We start from the raw sequence: 17,102 nt of genomic DNA, 5'->3' as shown, positions 1-17,102 counted from the left end.
AGGGCTGCAGTGAACCAATTCCCCAAGACCTGGCCTGCCTTGTGGAAGAGGCCAGAGGAGTTCTGTTGCCTTTCTAGAAACTAATCTTTAAGGGAAAATCCTCACCGGCTATGGAGCAGCCATGGTCGGGACTTGGAAAATGCAGAATGATCACCAGGTCACGATAACTGTGACAAAGAACAGTCTGAGGGAAGAGCTGACTTAAAGACGTTGAGTGACTTGGAGAAGTCTGTGCAGAAGACAGCTGACCAGCTGGAGGGATGAATGAAAAGCTCCTGGCCCAGCAGGATTTCCTGGCCAAGGATCTGTAACCTGAAACTCTGCAAACTTTATAGGAGAGGCAAGCAACAGCTGAGCAACTGGAGGACATCTCTGTAAATCGATTATGCCAGAAAATTTCAAAACCAGAAGTCCAGAAAGGAAGGGATTGGTGGGAAAGGTTCAGGGGCTCCTAGTGACCATGAGCGGCACCGCAGAGCGCAGCACCCCCAGGAGACGGAAGGCTGCAGACCAGGAGCGTGGCCCTGGCAGCGGGTGAGAGTGGAGGGGCTGGGCTGCCCCAAAGAACAGGTGCCTCCAGCCCTCTCCTCCCTCAGACAGAAGTTGGTTAACAGCTGACCAACTGCTGCTTTGACATTCCTATACCAGTTTTCCACAGAAAAAGCGCTGTCTTTGCAAACTTACTTTCAGCTCCTGCCTGTTTTTCATGGTCTCTACGTGGTTACCCTGCACAGTGTCCCCACCTGGTGTAGAGGGGGCCTTCCCAGCCCACATTACTCTAGCTCTTTTGACCTTTGGGGCATTTCCTAGCACAGGTGAGACCTGACGTGTCCCAGGACAGCCCCGAGTTTACAAGGTCTCCTGGTCATCAGGTACCACAGGGCCGGCCATTCGTTCCCCTGCGACATTTGAGCTCCCAAAATGTAAAACCAAAATCACTGGGAAGAAGGGCCCAGCCAAAGGAAGGGAGGAATGGCTCAAAACAGGTGTTTAGGAGTGCTGTTATTCAAGCACTTTTCACGGGACACATTTCCTGAACAGTGAGCTGGACTACTGGCTCCCGGAGCCCAACCCCGTGCACTACCCACCCTGCCCGGCGGGGGAGCCGTGTGATGCAGGCGGCACACCCAGCTGGGGCCTGTGCTCACTGCTCAAACCGCCTGGTCCCCAGGCAGATCCCTGGAGGGCTGAACCAGAGCCACACGAGTCTCTGCTGGAAGCCAGGCCAAAAGCACAGCTCGGGCAGGGAGGAGAGGAGCCCCAGCGTGAGGACGTCGGGGGGGGGTGTGCTGCAGTCAACCCAATACTTCTCAGGAGAGACACAAGCTTCTTTCCATAGCATCTGTGGGACCTGCTGCCTTTGGGGATTTGCATTTTCTTTAAGGGCACTTTCATTTGTCTCATGTACTATTTTTCTTTTCCTTGTTAATAAGAAGAAATCCATTTTGAACATGAGTTAACAAGCAGAGGAGCGTCCATATATCTGTATATGTATATAGTTTTATTTTTTAACTATGGAAAGCGTGCTTTGTGGTCCCCGCATTTTATTTTAACGCGGTCACGCGTGGCCCTGAGTGGACAGGGTTTTAAGGTCTTGCCTTAAACTAAGCGCTGCCATCACCACGCTTCAGCCCCCTGCCCTGAGGGACCAGCTCCTTACGTGCCTGCTCTGGGGCAGGGCTTCGGGGGAGGCAAAGAGGGGATTCCAGTGAGGTCCCAGGATTTCATGACTGGCAGGGTGGGGGCCAGAGAAAGTAGAGGTGACGGGTGAGCAACAGAAAGGCGCTCTAGGCCCAATATCTGCCTTGCCCCTGCTTCAAGCACAATAGCTCAGTTTTCTATATGTGCCTATTAGCTGTGTGACCTCGAGTAAGTTTCAAATGCGTATTTCCTACAGTTGATGAAGCAAAGTGATGGACTGCAGGCAAACACACCTGGCACAGCGTGAGATACACAGTGGAGGTTCCCAAACTGTGAGCTCTTATTCTGTGTGGATCCCACGTTACAGTTTGTTAGAAGAAAGAGTTTAGACTCACAGACATTGAAAATAAACTTATGGTTACCAAAGGCGAAAGAGAGGGAGAGGGATAAATTAGGAATACGGGATTAACAGATATACACTACTATATATAAAATAAACAACAAGGACCTACTGTATAGCACAGAAAACTATATTCAATATCTTGTAATAAGCTATAATGGAAAAGAATCTGAAAAAGAATACATATACGTATAAATGACTCACTTTGCTGTACACCTGAAGCTAACACAACACTGTAAATCAACTATACTTCAATTAAAAAAGGAATGAGGGCTTCCCTGGTGGCGCAGTGGTTGAGAATCTGCCTGCCAATGCAGGGGACACGGGTTTGAGCCCTGGTCTGGGAGGATCCCACATGCTGCAGAGCAACTAGGCCCATGAGCCACAACTACTGAGCCTATGCGTCTGGAGCCCGTGCTCCACAACAAGAGAGGCCGCGACAGTGAGAGGCCCGTGTACCGCGATGAAGAGTGGCCCCTGCTCGCAGCAACTAGAGAAAGCCCCTCGCACAGAAACAAAGACCCAACACAGCCATAAATTGGGGAGGCGAGGGGGAGAAAGTTTGGAAGTCACTGGGCCATCTCCCTCATTTAAAAAAAATTGAAAAATAACGTTGTTAGACTATGTAAAAGCAAAGTTTAAAAAGTATATAAATGCATTTTTATAAGGAAAATTCAAACAAATTACCAGAATAAAATGAAAAAAAAAATTCTTTGCTTCTCTACCTAGTCTCACTCCAATTTCCTTTCCCCAGAGACATCCATCCACTGTTATCATTTCCAGACCTTTTTCTTACCTATTTACATATATAAACATGCTTCTCACACAAATGGAATTATACCATATATACTGTGCTGCAGCTTCCATTTTGCACCTAATATATGTGAGACGTTTTCTTTCTATGACAGCACATCTAGATCTATCCCCCATTCTACCACTTTCAAACTGCTATACCTATTCCACAGCATGAATTTACCATATTTTATTTAACTATTCTTCAATGATGAACATCGTAGAAATCGCCAACGTTTTCTGCTTTTAAGGCTGCAGTTCACCTCTTTCTTGGTACATTTCCTCTAAACATATCCTAATTGTAATAAAACTCAAGAGTTGATAATGTAATGAGGTATTTGTGACTGAATAAGTGCGGCCTCTATGACTCACAGAATTACTAGTCTTTAAAATGGGGCCTATCCTTAGACAAAATGATGACAGGACATTCTAGAAACATGAAGTACTGCATAATAGACAAACAATAAACCCATACAGAGTATTCTGTATGACTATTTGCACAAATTCAGCAAAATCCCTGGGATGGGGGATTAAGCACTTGAGCCAATGGATGGAACCACCACAGTGTGAGAGACTGAAGTGAAGCCCACCCACCCAGGCTACTGATTTCCTGGTCCAGTCTCCCTTAGGACCATCTTACCAGAGTTCCATCTGTCAGGGTACACCCGGAGAAGCGTTTTGCAAGAAACCCCTCAAAGTTAGTCGTTCTCTGAATAGCAAAGAGAAGCAATTTCACTTCAATTTCCTTAGCTCTGGTGCGCATGATCTTGGCCAGTTCTGTCCTTCAAATTAAAGATATAGGAATGTTGTCAAACAAACTGATCATTCAAGATAAGACACAGTAAGTGGCTTTAGCGTATATTATAAAGAAAAAGTATGTGGTCATTTCAAAACCTGACATCTATCACTAACTAAGTTTAATGCTCAGGGAATAGAAATACATATCCTAAGTAACAATTTTAAGATGAAATTATCCACGAGTCAAAAAAAAAAAAACTCAAGGATTATGGACATCAATTTGTTTACATGGGTACTACAATTTTTATCTTTAATAATAATAATTATCTTTCAATAATTTGTTAATAATATATATGAAGCATTTACTCAGTATTTTATAAAAATGCATATATTCTATATAATTTCACAAGTCATTAAGTACTGAATTACAAAGCCCTCCCTCTTCCAGAGAGCTCAATAATCACCTCTTCCACCAGATAGCAGGAGCCCTGAAAAGAGACGTGAGAGACGGGAATCCCCATGTGAAAAGTGACATGTACACATCTGGGTGGTTCCTGCCTGTGAAGCTTACGTGACACTCAAGTGTCCCGTCTCGGAATGTTAAGTGGTAAGGGAGCAGTCACACAAGAGTTCTTAGTAAGTACTGAGCTATGGGTCATCCTTCCTCATAAATAAGTGACAAAAACCAAATAAAGAGTCTCTGAATTTATTTAACAATTATGTATCTGTAGGATTTTAGCCAAAATTCGAATAATGAAAGCTTGGCAGCAACACTGCCATAGCTGGTGCAATAGCAGCAGATGTGCTGGCTTTTGGGTACTCCCAGCCTCCTGCGGACTTCATTTTTCACAGAAAATGAATTTTGCAAGTCACTGAACTGGAGGCTAAAGCGAATTATTTATCAGTTTCTCAAGGAATTCACTCTTTCTTTGCTAATCAGGACTTAGAAAGTCATAACCACAATCAACCTTGAATCAGTACAAAAAGGTTATCTAAATCCAGTGGCAAATGTGCTTCTGAAAACCACCACCAGAAAGAATGTACAGCACCAAGGGTGAACCCTAACGTAAACTACAGACTCTGCTTGGTAATGATGTGTCAGTGTAGGTTCAGCGATTGTAACTCAGGGTACGCTCTGGCTGGGGATGTTGATAATGGGGGAGGCTATCTAGAGGGATGGGGCAGCAGGGGGTGTATGGGAAATCTCTGTATCTTCCTCTCAATTTCGCTGTGAACCTAAATCTACTCTAAAAAAAAAAAACCTATTAAAAAAAAAAAAAAAAAAGCCAATATCCCTTAAGAAATCCCCACCCCCCCACAATGTGCCCTTAAAGCATACAACTTGACTGTACCTATGATTTTAAGAGAGATGACTACCATGAATTACTCTAAGGTGGTTCAGTTATGCTTAGATATGGGACTTTTTAAAAAATTAACTTGGAGTTGGGACTTCCCTGATGGTCCAGTAGGTAAGACTCAGCACTCCCAACGCAGGGAGCCCGGGTTCGATCCCTGGTCACGGAACTAGATCCCGCATGCATGTCACAACTAAGAAGTCCGCATGCCACATGAGGCAACTAAGACTTGATGCACCCTAAATAAATAAATAACTATTTTAAAAAAATAAATTAATAAATAAATTAACTTTTGGCTTCCCTGGTGGCGCAGTGGTTAAGAATCCGCCTGCCAATGCAGGGGACACGGGCTGCAGCCCTGGTCCGGGAAGATCCCACATGCTGCGGAGCAACTAAGCCCGTGCGCCACAACTACCGAGCCTGCGCTCTAGAGCCCGTGAGCCACAACTACTGAAGCCCGCGTGCCTAGAGGCCGTGCTCCGCAACAAGAGAAGCCACCGCAATGAGAAGCCCGCGCACCGCAACGAAGAGTAGCCCCTGCTCGCCGCAACTAGAGAAAGCCCACACGCAGCAATGAAGACCCAACGCAGCCAAAAATAAAATAAATAAATTTATAAAAAATAAAAAAATAAATTAAGTAACTTGGAGTTAATGTAATTGTGCCCTATTAGAAGGGACTACATAACCAATAAAAGCCCGTTCCCACCACTGTTGTGGTAAAGCTGCAAGGAAAGAATAAAAACTTTTGACTCTAGCTTTGTCAATGGATACGTTGATCTATACTTCTTGGGCTTTAATTCTTTGATATAAAGAGATTATCTGGGACTTAGCTGGTGACGCAGTCGTTAAGAATCCACCTGCCAATGCAGGGGACACGGGTTTGAGCTCTGATCTGGGAAGATCCCACATGCCACGGAGCAACTAAGCCCGTGCGCCACAACTACTGAGCCTGCGCTCTAGAGCCTGCGAGCCACAACCAATGAGCCCATGTGCCACAACTACTGAAGCCCGCGCGCCTAGAGCCCATGCTCCACAACAAGAGAAGTCACGGCAATGAGAAGGCCGCGCACCGCAACAAAGAGCAGCCCTTGCTCGCCAAAACTAGAGAAAGCCGGTGGGCAACAACAATGACCCAACACAACCAAAAATAAACAAACAAACAAACAAAATTTTTTTTAAAAAAGAGAGACTATCTGGCCCTGGGCTACACTCATTGAAAGTGAAGACAGGATGAATGAGAGAAGGTCTTTAAAATGCTTAGAACACTCAGATGCCAATAACATTAACTATCCAAAGACTACAAACACTGCATTAGGGGTGGGAAATGTTCTCAACAACTACTTCCTGAGTGCCTACTGTGTCACTGAAGTAGATATTGCCCCTGTCCCTCTGGAACCACCTACCCAGCAAGTAGAAAAGCAGAACTGGGGCTTCCCTGGTGGCACAGTGGTTAAGAATCCACCTGTCAATGCAGGGGACACAGGGTTTGAGCCCTGGTCCGGGAAGATCCCACATGCTGCAGAGCAACTAAGCCCACGCACCACAACTACTGAGCCTGAGCTCTAGAGCCTGCATGCCACAACTACTGAAGCCCGCGTGCCTAGAACCCGTGCTCCGCAACAAGAGAAGACACCGCAATGAGAAGCCTGTGCACCGCAACGAACAGTAGTCCCTGCTCGACCCAACCAAAGAAAGCCTGCATGCAGCAACAAAGACCCAGTGCAGCCATAAATAAATAGATAAACAAATAAATTTATTAAAAAAAAAAAAGCAGAACAACGATGGATGTATTCTCACTGCACATTGATATAGGTGATACAGACACGTGGGAAAATGTGGGGCACTGAACCACTACAGGGAAATCTGGTTGATGAACTTTTAGTTGATTAAGAAGGCAGGCTGTTCAAGGCAAGGGCGAGGCTATAGGAAAGTCCTAGAGCAAAGATAAGAGCAGACATAGCTGCTGTGTTGGGTATATTTTACTCTTAAAGCAAAACAAACACAAATACAAGTGCTCTGGCTACAATCTACTGGCCCAGGGCTTCTCATGTAACCTTTTCCATGTCTCCTTATCAAGTGTTTACCTTGCCTTCACATAATGTTCTCTCCTCTAGGGCTGGAACTCTAAAGTTGGAGAAGGTGGGATATAGCTACAGCTGGAGTTTGGGACTTGGTTTTGGGTATATAAAATCTGACTTTCAAAAGGAAAGGAGTTCTCTGAGGGGAGTCCAGCACAGGTGAAGACATTCTCATTAAAATGATGACTTTCAAACAAACAAACCAAAAAAGGTGGGAGTAGTACCAAATCCGCAAGGCAACACGGAGCCTGTAGAGACTGGGGGATTGGTTTCAATCAACTGGTTTCAACTGATTTCAACCAACACCAAAACCAGTAGAGAGTTGGCATCTACCTTGTGACGTGGCAAAATTCTACTGCAATCCTCTCCGCCATGTACCACTCTCGCGGGAACATCCGGCCGTATTTCTCCTCGTAGTCCACAAGCTGGCGCTTGATCCAGGCATAGCGCCGGTCAATTTTGTCCAGCCAGGCAACCTTGGGGAGGCAGGGAACAAAATCCACCCCACTGCTTAGAAGTAGTATCGACAGTTCAAGGAAATAAGCAAAAACATAGAAGAACCAAGAAAAACAAAACCAATTTCTCACGGTTTCAGAGTCTAGGCTACTTTTTTTTTTCACTTGATCCAGAGGTTCTTAACCTGGGGTCTATGATTGGGCTTCAGGGTTCTACAAACTTCCTGAAACTGTATGCAAAGTTTTATGCATAGGCGTATTTTTGGGGAGAAGATCTGTAGCTCTCATTAATTTCTCCAAAGGGTCAGTGACCCCAAAATGGTTAAGAATTGCTGAACTGTACAGTCAGCCCCTAGGATTCATGGTCCAACAATCAACATTTTAAGACAGTAACACTAATAAAATATAAATCACAGACTTCAGAGCAATCAATTTTCAATAAAATTCAAACGTAACAGGGCTTCCCTGGTGGCGCAGTGGTTAAGAATCTGCCTGCCAATGCAGGGGACACGGGTTCAATCCCTGGTCCGGGAAAATCCCACATGCTGCGGAGCAACTAAGCCCGTGCGCCACAACTACTAAGCCTGCACTCTAGAGCCTGCGTGCCACAACTACTGAGCCTGCAAGCCACAACTACTGAAGTCCGAGAGCCTAGAGCCTATGCTCCGCAACAAGAGAAGCCACCGCAGTGAGAAGCCTGTGCACCGCAACGAAGAGTAGCCCCCGATAGCCGCAACTAGAGAAAGCCCACATGCAACAACAAAGACCCAATGCAGCCAAAAACAAAATAAATTTTAAAATAAACTAATAAATTCAAATGTAACATCTGATCTCCTTTGGTCAATACTTACATCTTGGTTTTCTTGAAAAAGTACTAGATACTCTGACAGATGCTGTTTAATAAACTTTTTGATGATTTCCTGCTTGACTCTGGGGTCCAAAATATTAGCAACCAGACAAGCATCTCGTAGGACATTGCTGGGTCCTCCTGGCCTCTGGTAAAACAAACAACACACACCAGTTCAAAAGCCAGAAATGACCTTTAAATCTTACGGCCTCTGACAGCTGCTGCTTCTTGTTCTACTCATGATGTTATTATTACTTCCACTCCCCTGACACTCATTCTTGTGCTGTGGATGGATATTTTAGTTACTTGTTCCTTGACGAAAGAATCATTAAGCTAGTCTGCAGTAGCCAGTATAAAAGCTACTCCATGAATCAGCAATGAGACATTTTAGAAACAGGGCCAGCAATGACGGTAGAGACTTCTGCGATCTGAACTGAAGTCACCTTGCTGAAGAGCCTTAAAAATCAGAATGATACCAGTCTCACTCCACGCATGCCAATTTCCCCTGATTCTAACCTTGGATTCCTGTTCCTAAGGTGCTATATTTGTGCCAAACAGTGTGCTGCCATTTAAAACCTAAATCCAGGTTCTAAACCACCAGCCTTGTCCCACTGATAGTCAACCATGAAGACAGGTAGCCAAAGGTAAAACATTATGATACTGGCCCCTTGACCTGAAAAAAAACAGTAGAAGTAACTATCAAGGGGCTGTATTGATACATCATGGTGGGAAGGCCTTTGTATTACTGAAGGCAACTCAGACTCGCTGACCCTTTCTTTATAGTAACTCACTGAATGAACATGGCTGGCTGAGTGGGCTATAGCGAAAAGAACACTTGGCATCTGCTCTTGGCTTGGCTAAATAGCCACATAGCTTTGGCACAATTATTGACACTCATCTGAAATATAAGTGAAAAAAAATAATGGACTTTAACTAGGTGATGATTAAGGGTCTTCCAAATCTTTATGACTTCTTTTTTTGTCAATTCTGTCCAATTTATCCACCTCATTTGAAGTTCAAGAGTTTCCTAAGTGTTACCTAAGCTGCCCGAGAGCTAAATTGTTAAAATTCTGACTTGCTCCATGCTGAGTGGCTGTTCTGTCATTCACTGAGCACCCTGACTGCTCAACTCTGGCTTCTAGATGAAAATGTTTGATCTGACAGAGAAGTCACGAAAGCCAAAACCTATGGGCTCATGGGTTCAGATTTTTTCATTTAAAAAGGACCTAATAGGTAACCTTTGGGTAATTAAAAAAAAAAATCTTGATTTCCATTTGTGCAATAGTAATAGTAACACAAGGCCTTTAAGAGAAGTCAATAGTCATTCAGAAGGAAAAAAGAAAACTCTTTAAAAAAAGTCGCCCAGACAGAGAAAAGGGAAGCAAGTTGTTAAAGAAAACCATTTTTCACCTCATCTGCCTCGTGGGGTCTGAGAAAAAGATATAATGTAGGTCAACATTATTTTTTTCTAAATGATAAAGCTGGGTTTCATCCACATTTTTCTGAAACTTCTTAAAACCAGGGTGAACAGCAGAGTATAGTATAGCAGGCCCTGGACTAAGAAGAGGCTAGTGTTTGTAATTTGTGAAGACTGTACAACCCCTTTTTACAGGACAGCTTTCCAATATCCACTCCCCACACTTACAGCAAATGAATAAGGAAGATGAAGTCCGCAAAGGAACGTGCTTTACACATAAAATACCTGATTGCTAGAAGTCAGCCAGAATATATGACATTAAAATCAGAGGCAGGTTTCCTGTAGAAGGTAATCTACGAAGCTGGGGCTGCTACCCCCACCTACGTCCTAAGTTTCTTTTATGAGGCGCAAAGAAAAACGATTAAGATATTTCCAGTTATTGAATTATAGAGCAGATCCAGGAAACGTTCCTTGGCTCGCTGAATGAACATATATCCCCCATCTCCACCCACCAAGTGCTGCTTGCCGGCGTGTGCTTTGGGTCACTTCTACACTGCACAGTTCTTTCTCCTGAAATAGCTCAAATGATAGAGGGGGAAAAAGGCTTCTGAGGGTTCTTCTCTCCCCAACACATGCAAAGCATTAAGATTATGTCTGCTATAATTTGCAGGATGGAGCTGAAGGCAGTTACCCCGGCAGTTACCCCAGCACGGTGATGGCCAAGTGAGGCAAAGCTTGTTACATGAGAAGTGCAACCAATAGCTCACAAGTGAAATACCGTGGGCTTTGCAGACACAACACAAACAGCTATGCTACCAGTGAGAGCTAAAGGGATTAATCCCAAAGAACAGGATCCATAAAAGCCAGCCTCCTAACTGTGTCACTCCAAGAGTTACATAAGCCTGGGGACGTTCCTCCCAGTTGTCTCTTCACCAAACTGAAACCAAAAAGTTATGTAACGATCCTAAAAAACACTGTGGCTTGAAAAAAAAATTATTATTATTATTTTTTTAAAACATAGCCATGAGAAAAAGAAGGAATTTACCAGGCAGACATCTTGGGTTTGACACACATTAAATTAAACTGAAACAAATCCTCACTTTTGGATGCTGGGAGGACACAGATGGGGAATCAATTGTTGCTTTGGGATATTTAAAATCAAGGATGGTCTCATTACCCTGAACCTCTAGCCAACAGACGTTCTGGCTGCTGGCAAACGCTTCTGGAGCGGCAAATGAACAGTAACTACAGTGAGTGTACGCCAGGCACACATGGTGATACGGTCCAAAGACTGAAGGGAAAATGCAAAACAATACCTTGGTACCCTGGGAAGGAAATGCTTCTTCGAAATCGGCCAGGATTTGCTGTCCTAACTCGGTCTGGGCAGCCTTCACTCTGTAGGGAAAAGAGAACATATCATTGCCTGGTATAAATTTCCAAATGTCCGTAAGTAATTATGCACAGATCCGTAGGGGTTAGAACTGTTGAAGTCTTTAGGGATCATCCAGGCAGGGGGGAGGGGTGGCTAGATAAGAGAGGTCACACACTAGTTAGCAGCAGGTTTATGACCAGGACGCAGGCATCGGATTCATGCTCACTACGGATTTTCCACATCCCAAAGTTCTCCTGGGCCACCTCTCACCCGTCGTGAGGTAGTATATGTTAATCTTTACAAAATGTCATTAGGGGGTAGTTATGCTGCAGGAAAGTGCTATATAATAATGCCCAAATCACATATAAATCCATTTCGGGTTACTGGTATAACTACTCTCCAGCTCCATGGAGTACAGGATGGGAGGAGGGCTCCACAGTGCTTCAGAGTCGCTGTTTTTTCAACCCGCAAACTAATAGCAGGATCCCAAGTTTCAACAAGAGAACAAAAAGCATGTTTTCTAAAGTAAAAAAAATCCAAATGATAAAATGAACTGCTAATTGAGGGTGAAGGCCACTGAATGAAGATTTAAGTTCTCTCAGAAGACTGTGAGGATGAAAACTGAGTTATCCTGAGCATGAGTTAGAACAGGGAAGTCGGTTCTGAACACGGTGGTTTGTATGGAAGCGAGGAGCTCAAGGAATACTTGTCCGCTGAGAGGAAAGAGGAGGAAGGAGAGCAGCTGGGAGGGGAAAGGAGCTACGGGTCAGCCTCCTGTGAGGAGCTTGTCCTCCACCAGCCCCAGGAACTGGATGCCTCCCACCAGCCATCCTCAGAGCTGGACGGCCCTGAGCCTGCGGCAAATATTTTATCTTTGCTAAAAGCACCGTAAAATAACGTTCTTCCTTTTTTGGTCTCCACCCTGTTACTTTGGAATTAACTTTATGAAGTTTCTAGAAATAGCGAACAGCTCAAAACCACAATTTCTTTGGCTACTAGGCAGTGCCTGGCGACGTACTCAGATTTTTTTTTTTTAATGAGGGGATAGTCAGGACCCAAAACAGTTTGGTTTTTCTATGGCATAGTTATAATTATGCCTTATTCCAAATACTTTCCAGGGTTTTTCCACCATCTCCAAAACTTTTAAAACCACTCTTATAGGTGGGTTTGCAGCCTCTTTAGTCACCTTCCGAGGGGGTTAGAAATGACAGAGTTAAGGCTATCACCGGAGGAGCCCCCAAGGCAGAATCAGGGCCATCCACCTACAGTTGCCCAGTGGACCACAGGAAACATTCCTTGAGTGTGAGCTCTGACAGGACAGAAGAGAACACGCTTTTGTTAAACCGTTGCCTCCAAGGTCTTATGACTCCACATAACGGGCCAGGAGACAGACTGCCCTGGTGCCAGGTCACAAGACGGAGCTTCCAGAGCCTCAGGCCCCTCTGTTCCTCCTCTCCCCTTGGCAGCGCACAGACAGCACAGGTTCCCTCCTAAGCCACAGGATCATTCCTGGAGGGGGAGCTCCAGCCCCGCCAGGGCCCCTGAGCACTTCAGTGGTAAAGATGGTCCCGGCTCTGCCTCTGTCACCCTACCCAGCCCACCATCCCCTAACTCCATATTCTTAACCAGATTTGAAATTGGGGTGCCTGAGGTAACACGGATGGACCTAGAGATGATCACACTAAGTGAAGTAAGTGAGAAGGAGAAAGACAAAAACCATATGCTAACACGTATATGTGGAATCCAAAATGACACAAATGAACTTATCTATGAAACAGAAACAGACTCAAAGACATAGAGCACAGACTTATGGTTGCCAAGGGGGAGGAAGGGTGGGGGAGGGATGGATTGGGAGTTCGGGATTAGCAGATGCAAACTATTATATTGGGTAAGTTCGTCCACATTTTTCCATAAGATCTTATGAACTTTTTGGCCAACCCAATATATAGACTGGATAAACAACAAGGTCCTACTGTATAGCACACAGAACTATATTCAGTATCCTGTGATAAACCATAATGGAAAAGAATATGAAAAAGAATGTATATACATGTATAACTGAATCACTTTACTGTACAGCAAAAATGAACACAACATTGTAAATCAACTATACTTCAATAAAATCCATTAAAAAAAAGAAAAGAGATTGGGTGCCTGAAAAGACAACCAAAGCCTATGATAAATACAGAAGTACGAGGCTGTGATTTGCAGACCCCCTTGCCTTCTTCTTCAGTCCATTCCCAAGGTCACCTCTTGAGAAAGTCTAGACTTAGCTGTGCCACTGGTGAGCTACGTGTAATCCTAATTAAGCCATTTCCCCTATGTGGGCCACGACTAAGAATGGTTGTGAAATCAGAGGGTGGGGATGGAGGCCTGGACTAGATGCCTTTCAGTATCCGCTCCAATCCTGACTATTCTACCACACCCGTCTTACAGCGCTAGCTGGCAATGGCATCCATCCTTACAGATGACTGGAAGCCGGATGTTTAATTAATGTTGGAGCAGAATAATAATAATTATTATTATAATAATATCTTCCCAAGCATAGTTCCTGAAGTATCTACCAGTGACTCAGATGAAAGAGAAACCATTTCCCTTACTGACAATAACGATGGTACCTATAAACCCAAACCATGATCCGTGTACTTTCAGGGTAAGATGTGAAGAGCAGTCTTTACAATCAGTTGCCTGAGCGGGATCCTAGAAAGATGTCAACATACTTAAAAGAACACAGCTTCGGTCTCACGCCTTTATACTCCTTCCTCTTCCAAAGATGAAAAGTAAGTTCCTACTGGGAAGAGATGCAGCAACAGACTCTGTTAGCGGAGCATACGTGTGAGTTCAGCTACCAAGACTTCCTAGTCATCGTTATGAAAATCAATCTACCACTACTAGAGAAGAAGGGAAATAACAATTCCTCCTGGCATCCAAATAAGCTCGGCCTGGTTGGGTGGTGACAACTCAGTGCTGACCACTCTTAGGAGATGAAAGATTCCCTGTGCTGCCCGGAAATGAAGGTGAACCAACCGCCACCTAGCATCCTCCACGCCCTGTGACCAAGGGTTGTTCAAGGGCGCCATTCCCTAAATGTGCTGTCAGATTTCATAAGGGGTGGCAGCAGAGGGACAGCAAACTATGAAAACCACTTAGACATTTATGGATAAAATAACCCTGATGCTTCCAATACCTTGTGAATACCTTGTGAATGACAGTCCTAAAGAAAATACCCTCAATGATTCGCAATAAAGTGACCTCTCAACATACGGAGTGCCAGACAGAATGGTTAGTCAGTCAGATTAGTCAGACGCTCCATCTCCAAACAGACAGAATCTCAACCCAGAATCTTAGAGTGACTCAGTGGGATGCTTTGAGATCATCAAGTACAACCCTTATACCTTCTTTTGAAACTTAAGTTCTTTCTGTCATAGTCACACAGCTAGCCAGGCCTTTTCTTTCTTTTTTTTTTTCAAATTTTATTGACGTGTACTTGATTAGCCAGCCCTTTTCATTCTCCACTTTAGTTTCTTTGATCACTAAGCCATGTGATCCCCTCAACCTGCCAAGTACCTGTCATGTATAAGAGGTTAGAAATAGCCCTGAAAAATATGTTTCAGTTCAACGGTTTCATGGGTTTCAAGAGAATGCAAGAATCTTCCATTCTTCCTCAGGAAACACTGACTAATTACTAGACACATTTGCTTTCATGGATATTCTTAAGCCAGAGGCTCTGAAATGTAAAGATGACATTAAAGAAAAAAAATCTTTCCTTCAACGCTACATTAACGTTTAAGCATTTTCCAGAAGGGTAGTTGGAAGAAACAGCTATATTCAAATCAAAGCCTATGAACTCCATATGTCAAATGTACAGGCAAAGATTTCAGAACACAACCCTTTGTATGACTTCCACAGTTTACAGACAGCAAGCTATTAAGTTAGAGAGCCCGAAGCAGTGCGCAGGACGTAACTCTCCTGCCTTCTCCCCTCCCCCCAAACAAACAAGTTATTTCTATCATTTCCAGATGGTTCTACCGTCACTATGTAAACATAAGGGAGGAATATTCACCAGAAATGATGCTAAAAATAAGAAGTCTGGACTTTCCTCAAACTTTTAGTACCTCTTGAAAAAGAACTGTAGTCAGACACTGGAAACGAGAGATTCCTTCCCTTCCGTTATTTTTCGTGTTACTTAATAGTATATATTCTCTGTTAATCAACAATTTTTTTTTTTTTTTTTTTTTTTGCAAATAGAAGTTGTGAAATGAACTAAAAGAAAAGTAAATCCTCCTGTGTTTGCAGCAACCCTACATGATAATGAATGGCTGGAGCACCAAACTATACTGATAGAATGCTATCTTTTTCCATTTCTAAGGGGAGTGCTATTACAGCAGTGATCACAAAACTCCTTCAAATTTATAAAACCGCTTCTTTGAAAAAAATGTTAAAAGGCAAGGAATCCTAAAAGAGTGCATTCTCTTGTTTGTCCCTATGGTGCTTTTTTACAACTAAAATTCAGTTCTGCCACATTCCTGCCATTCAGCAATGCCCATCTCATGGAACCAATGGGTAACCAACTCTTCCCCACAACTCCTTGACCTCATGGTCACTGTCATGGTATGGTCTTCATCTTTTCTAATCCAGAACATAGCCCCAACCTCCAGTCTCTTGTACCTATGACCCACAAGAGTTTTACAAAATACAAATGAGACCATGCCTCTCCCCACTTAACATCTTTTATTGTCCACAAGATGAAGAACGGATTCTTTAGCGAGGCATATAAAATCTGACCCTGCCCACCTAGACAGACTTTCACCCTCCACTGTCTCCCCAAGTACCTCGATGTTCTCTCTCTCTCCTATTTTTTCCCCCTCTCTCTTCTTGTCTTGGTGGTAAGATCCCACCCATTCTTTTAAGATCACATTAAAATTGAATTTTTCCGTGACCCCTATCCTTGACCCCTGAAGGGTCAGCCTATCAATTCCCTGCTGTGCCTGTACATATACTATATCCATCCTATACTGAAATTTTCTATTAGTGTCTCTCACAAAAACGGTGAGCGCTTTGAGGGCAGAGAGTATGTGTTTCTTATCTTTGTGCCCTCAGTCCCCCAGCACAGGGCCTGGGATACAAAAGTGTGTGATAAGTATCTATTAGTGAGTGAAGAGAAGAATAAGTGAACGGGGAAAAAAGATCAACTCTGGATTATCAGGAGGGTAAGGGGAGGTGATGTTGCCTCTCCTCTCTCCCCCTCATCCACTGAGAGTGAGTCTGCCTTCTCCATCCAAGCGTCCTTCTTTCCTGCAGCTCACAAAGCCCCGTTTGTCTGCTCTCCTGGTTGCCTCACATCCCCAGTGTGACATGGCGATCAGCCAGCTCTGAGTGTGAAGGGTTTAGGAAGGATAAGGGAAAGGGTGGTGATTTCCCGAGTATTCCGCCAAGCTCTGTTCCAACATTCCTTAACAGTTCCTTGGCATTTCACCTCTAAGATGGCACCCTGAGCACGCAGTGCAACCCCTCCCCTTCCTGTCCCAGAAACTCAGAAATAATGAAGAGATTTTTTTTTTTTTTTTTTTTTTTTGCGGTACGCGGGCCTCTCACTGCTGTGGCCTCTCCCATCGCGGAGCACAGGCTTCGGACACGCAGGCTCAGCGGCCACGGCTCACGGGCCCAGCCGCTCCGTGGCATGTGGGCTCTTCCCGGACCGGGGCACAAACCCGTGTCCCCTACATCGGCAGGCGGACTCTCAACCACTGAGCCACCAGGGAAGCCCAATGAAAAGATTTTAATAAGAATCCAGAACTGGGCAAGGAAAGGAGTGGTAGACTAGAAACTCTGGTAGGAGAGGATTGAAGAAGGAAACCCCTGCCTAAAATGGCTTCTCAAAGATGAAGGACACGAGGGGAGTGGATACCAGAGCAGGAGGGGGGCCCCAGGGAACCGCTGGAGGGATACTCTGGGGTCCTGCAAGAGGAGCCACGAAGCCAGTGCCCAGGTCTCACCCCTGCCTTGA

At 44.4% G+C, this 17,102-nt stretch overlaps 1 protein-coding gene across 1 annotated transcript in view; it reads right to left on the bottom strand.

The window, feature by feature from the left end:
• The window catches only part of VPS53 (VPS53 subunit of GARP complex), a 132,718-nt gene that overhangs the window by 74,038 nt on the left and 41,578 nt on the right, over positions 1 to 17,102 (bottom strand). The window contains exons 8-11 of the mRNA XM_024736014.1: positions 11,040 to 11,118; positions 8,311 to 8,454; positions 7,338 to 7,480; positions 3,474 to 3,615 (exon numbers count right to left, since the gene is read on the bottom strand). Coding sequence (XP_024591782.1) covers positions 3,474 to 3,615; positions 7,338 to 7,480; positions 8,311 to 8,454; positions 11,040 to 11,118 — 508 coding nt within the window. The remainder of the gene's footprint in view (positions 1 to 3,473; positions 3,616 to 7,337; positions 7,481 to 8,310; positions 8,455 to 11,039; positions 11,119 to 17,102) is intronic.

Source organism: Neophocaena asiaeorientalis, unplaced genomic scaffold (genome assembly GCF_003031525.2).
Source record: "Neophocaena asiaeorientalis asiaeorientalis breed wild unplaced genomic scaffold, Neophocaena_asiaeorientalis_V1.1 scaffold129, whole genome shotgun sequence".
Lineage (NCBI taxonomy): Eukaryota > Metazoa > Chordata > Mammalia > Artiodactyla > Phocoenidae > Neophocaena > Neophocaena asiaeorientalis.
This window is presented reverse-complemented; position numbering and strand designations above follow the sequence as displayed.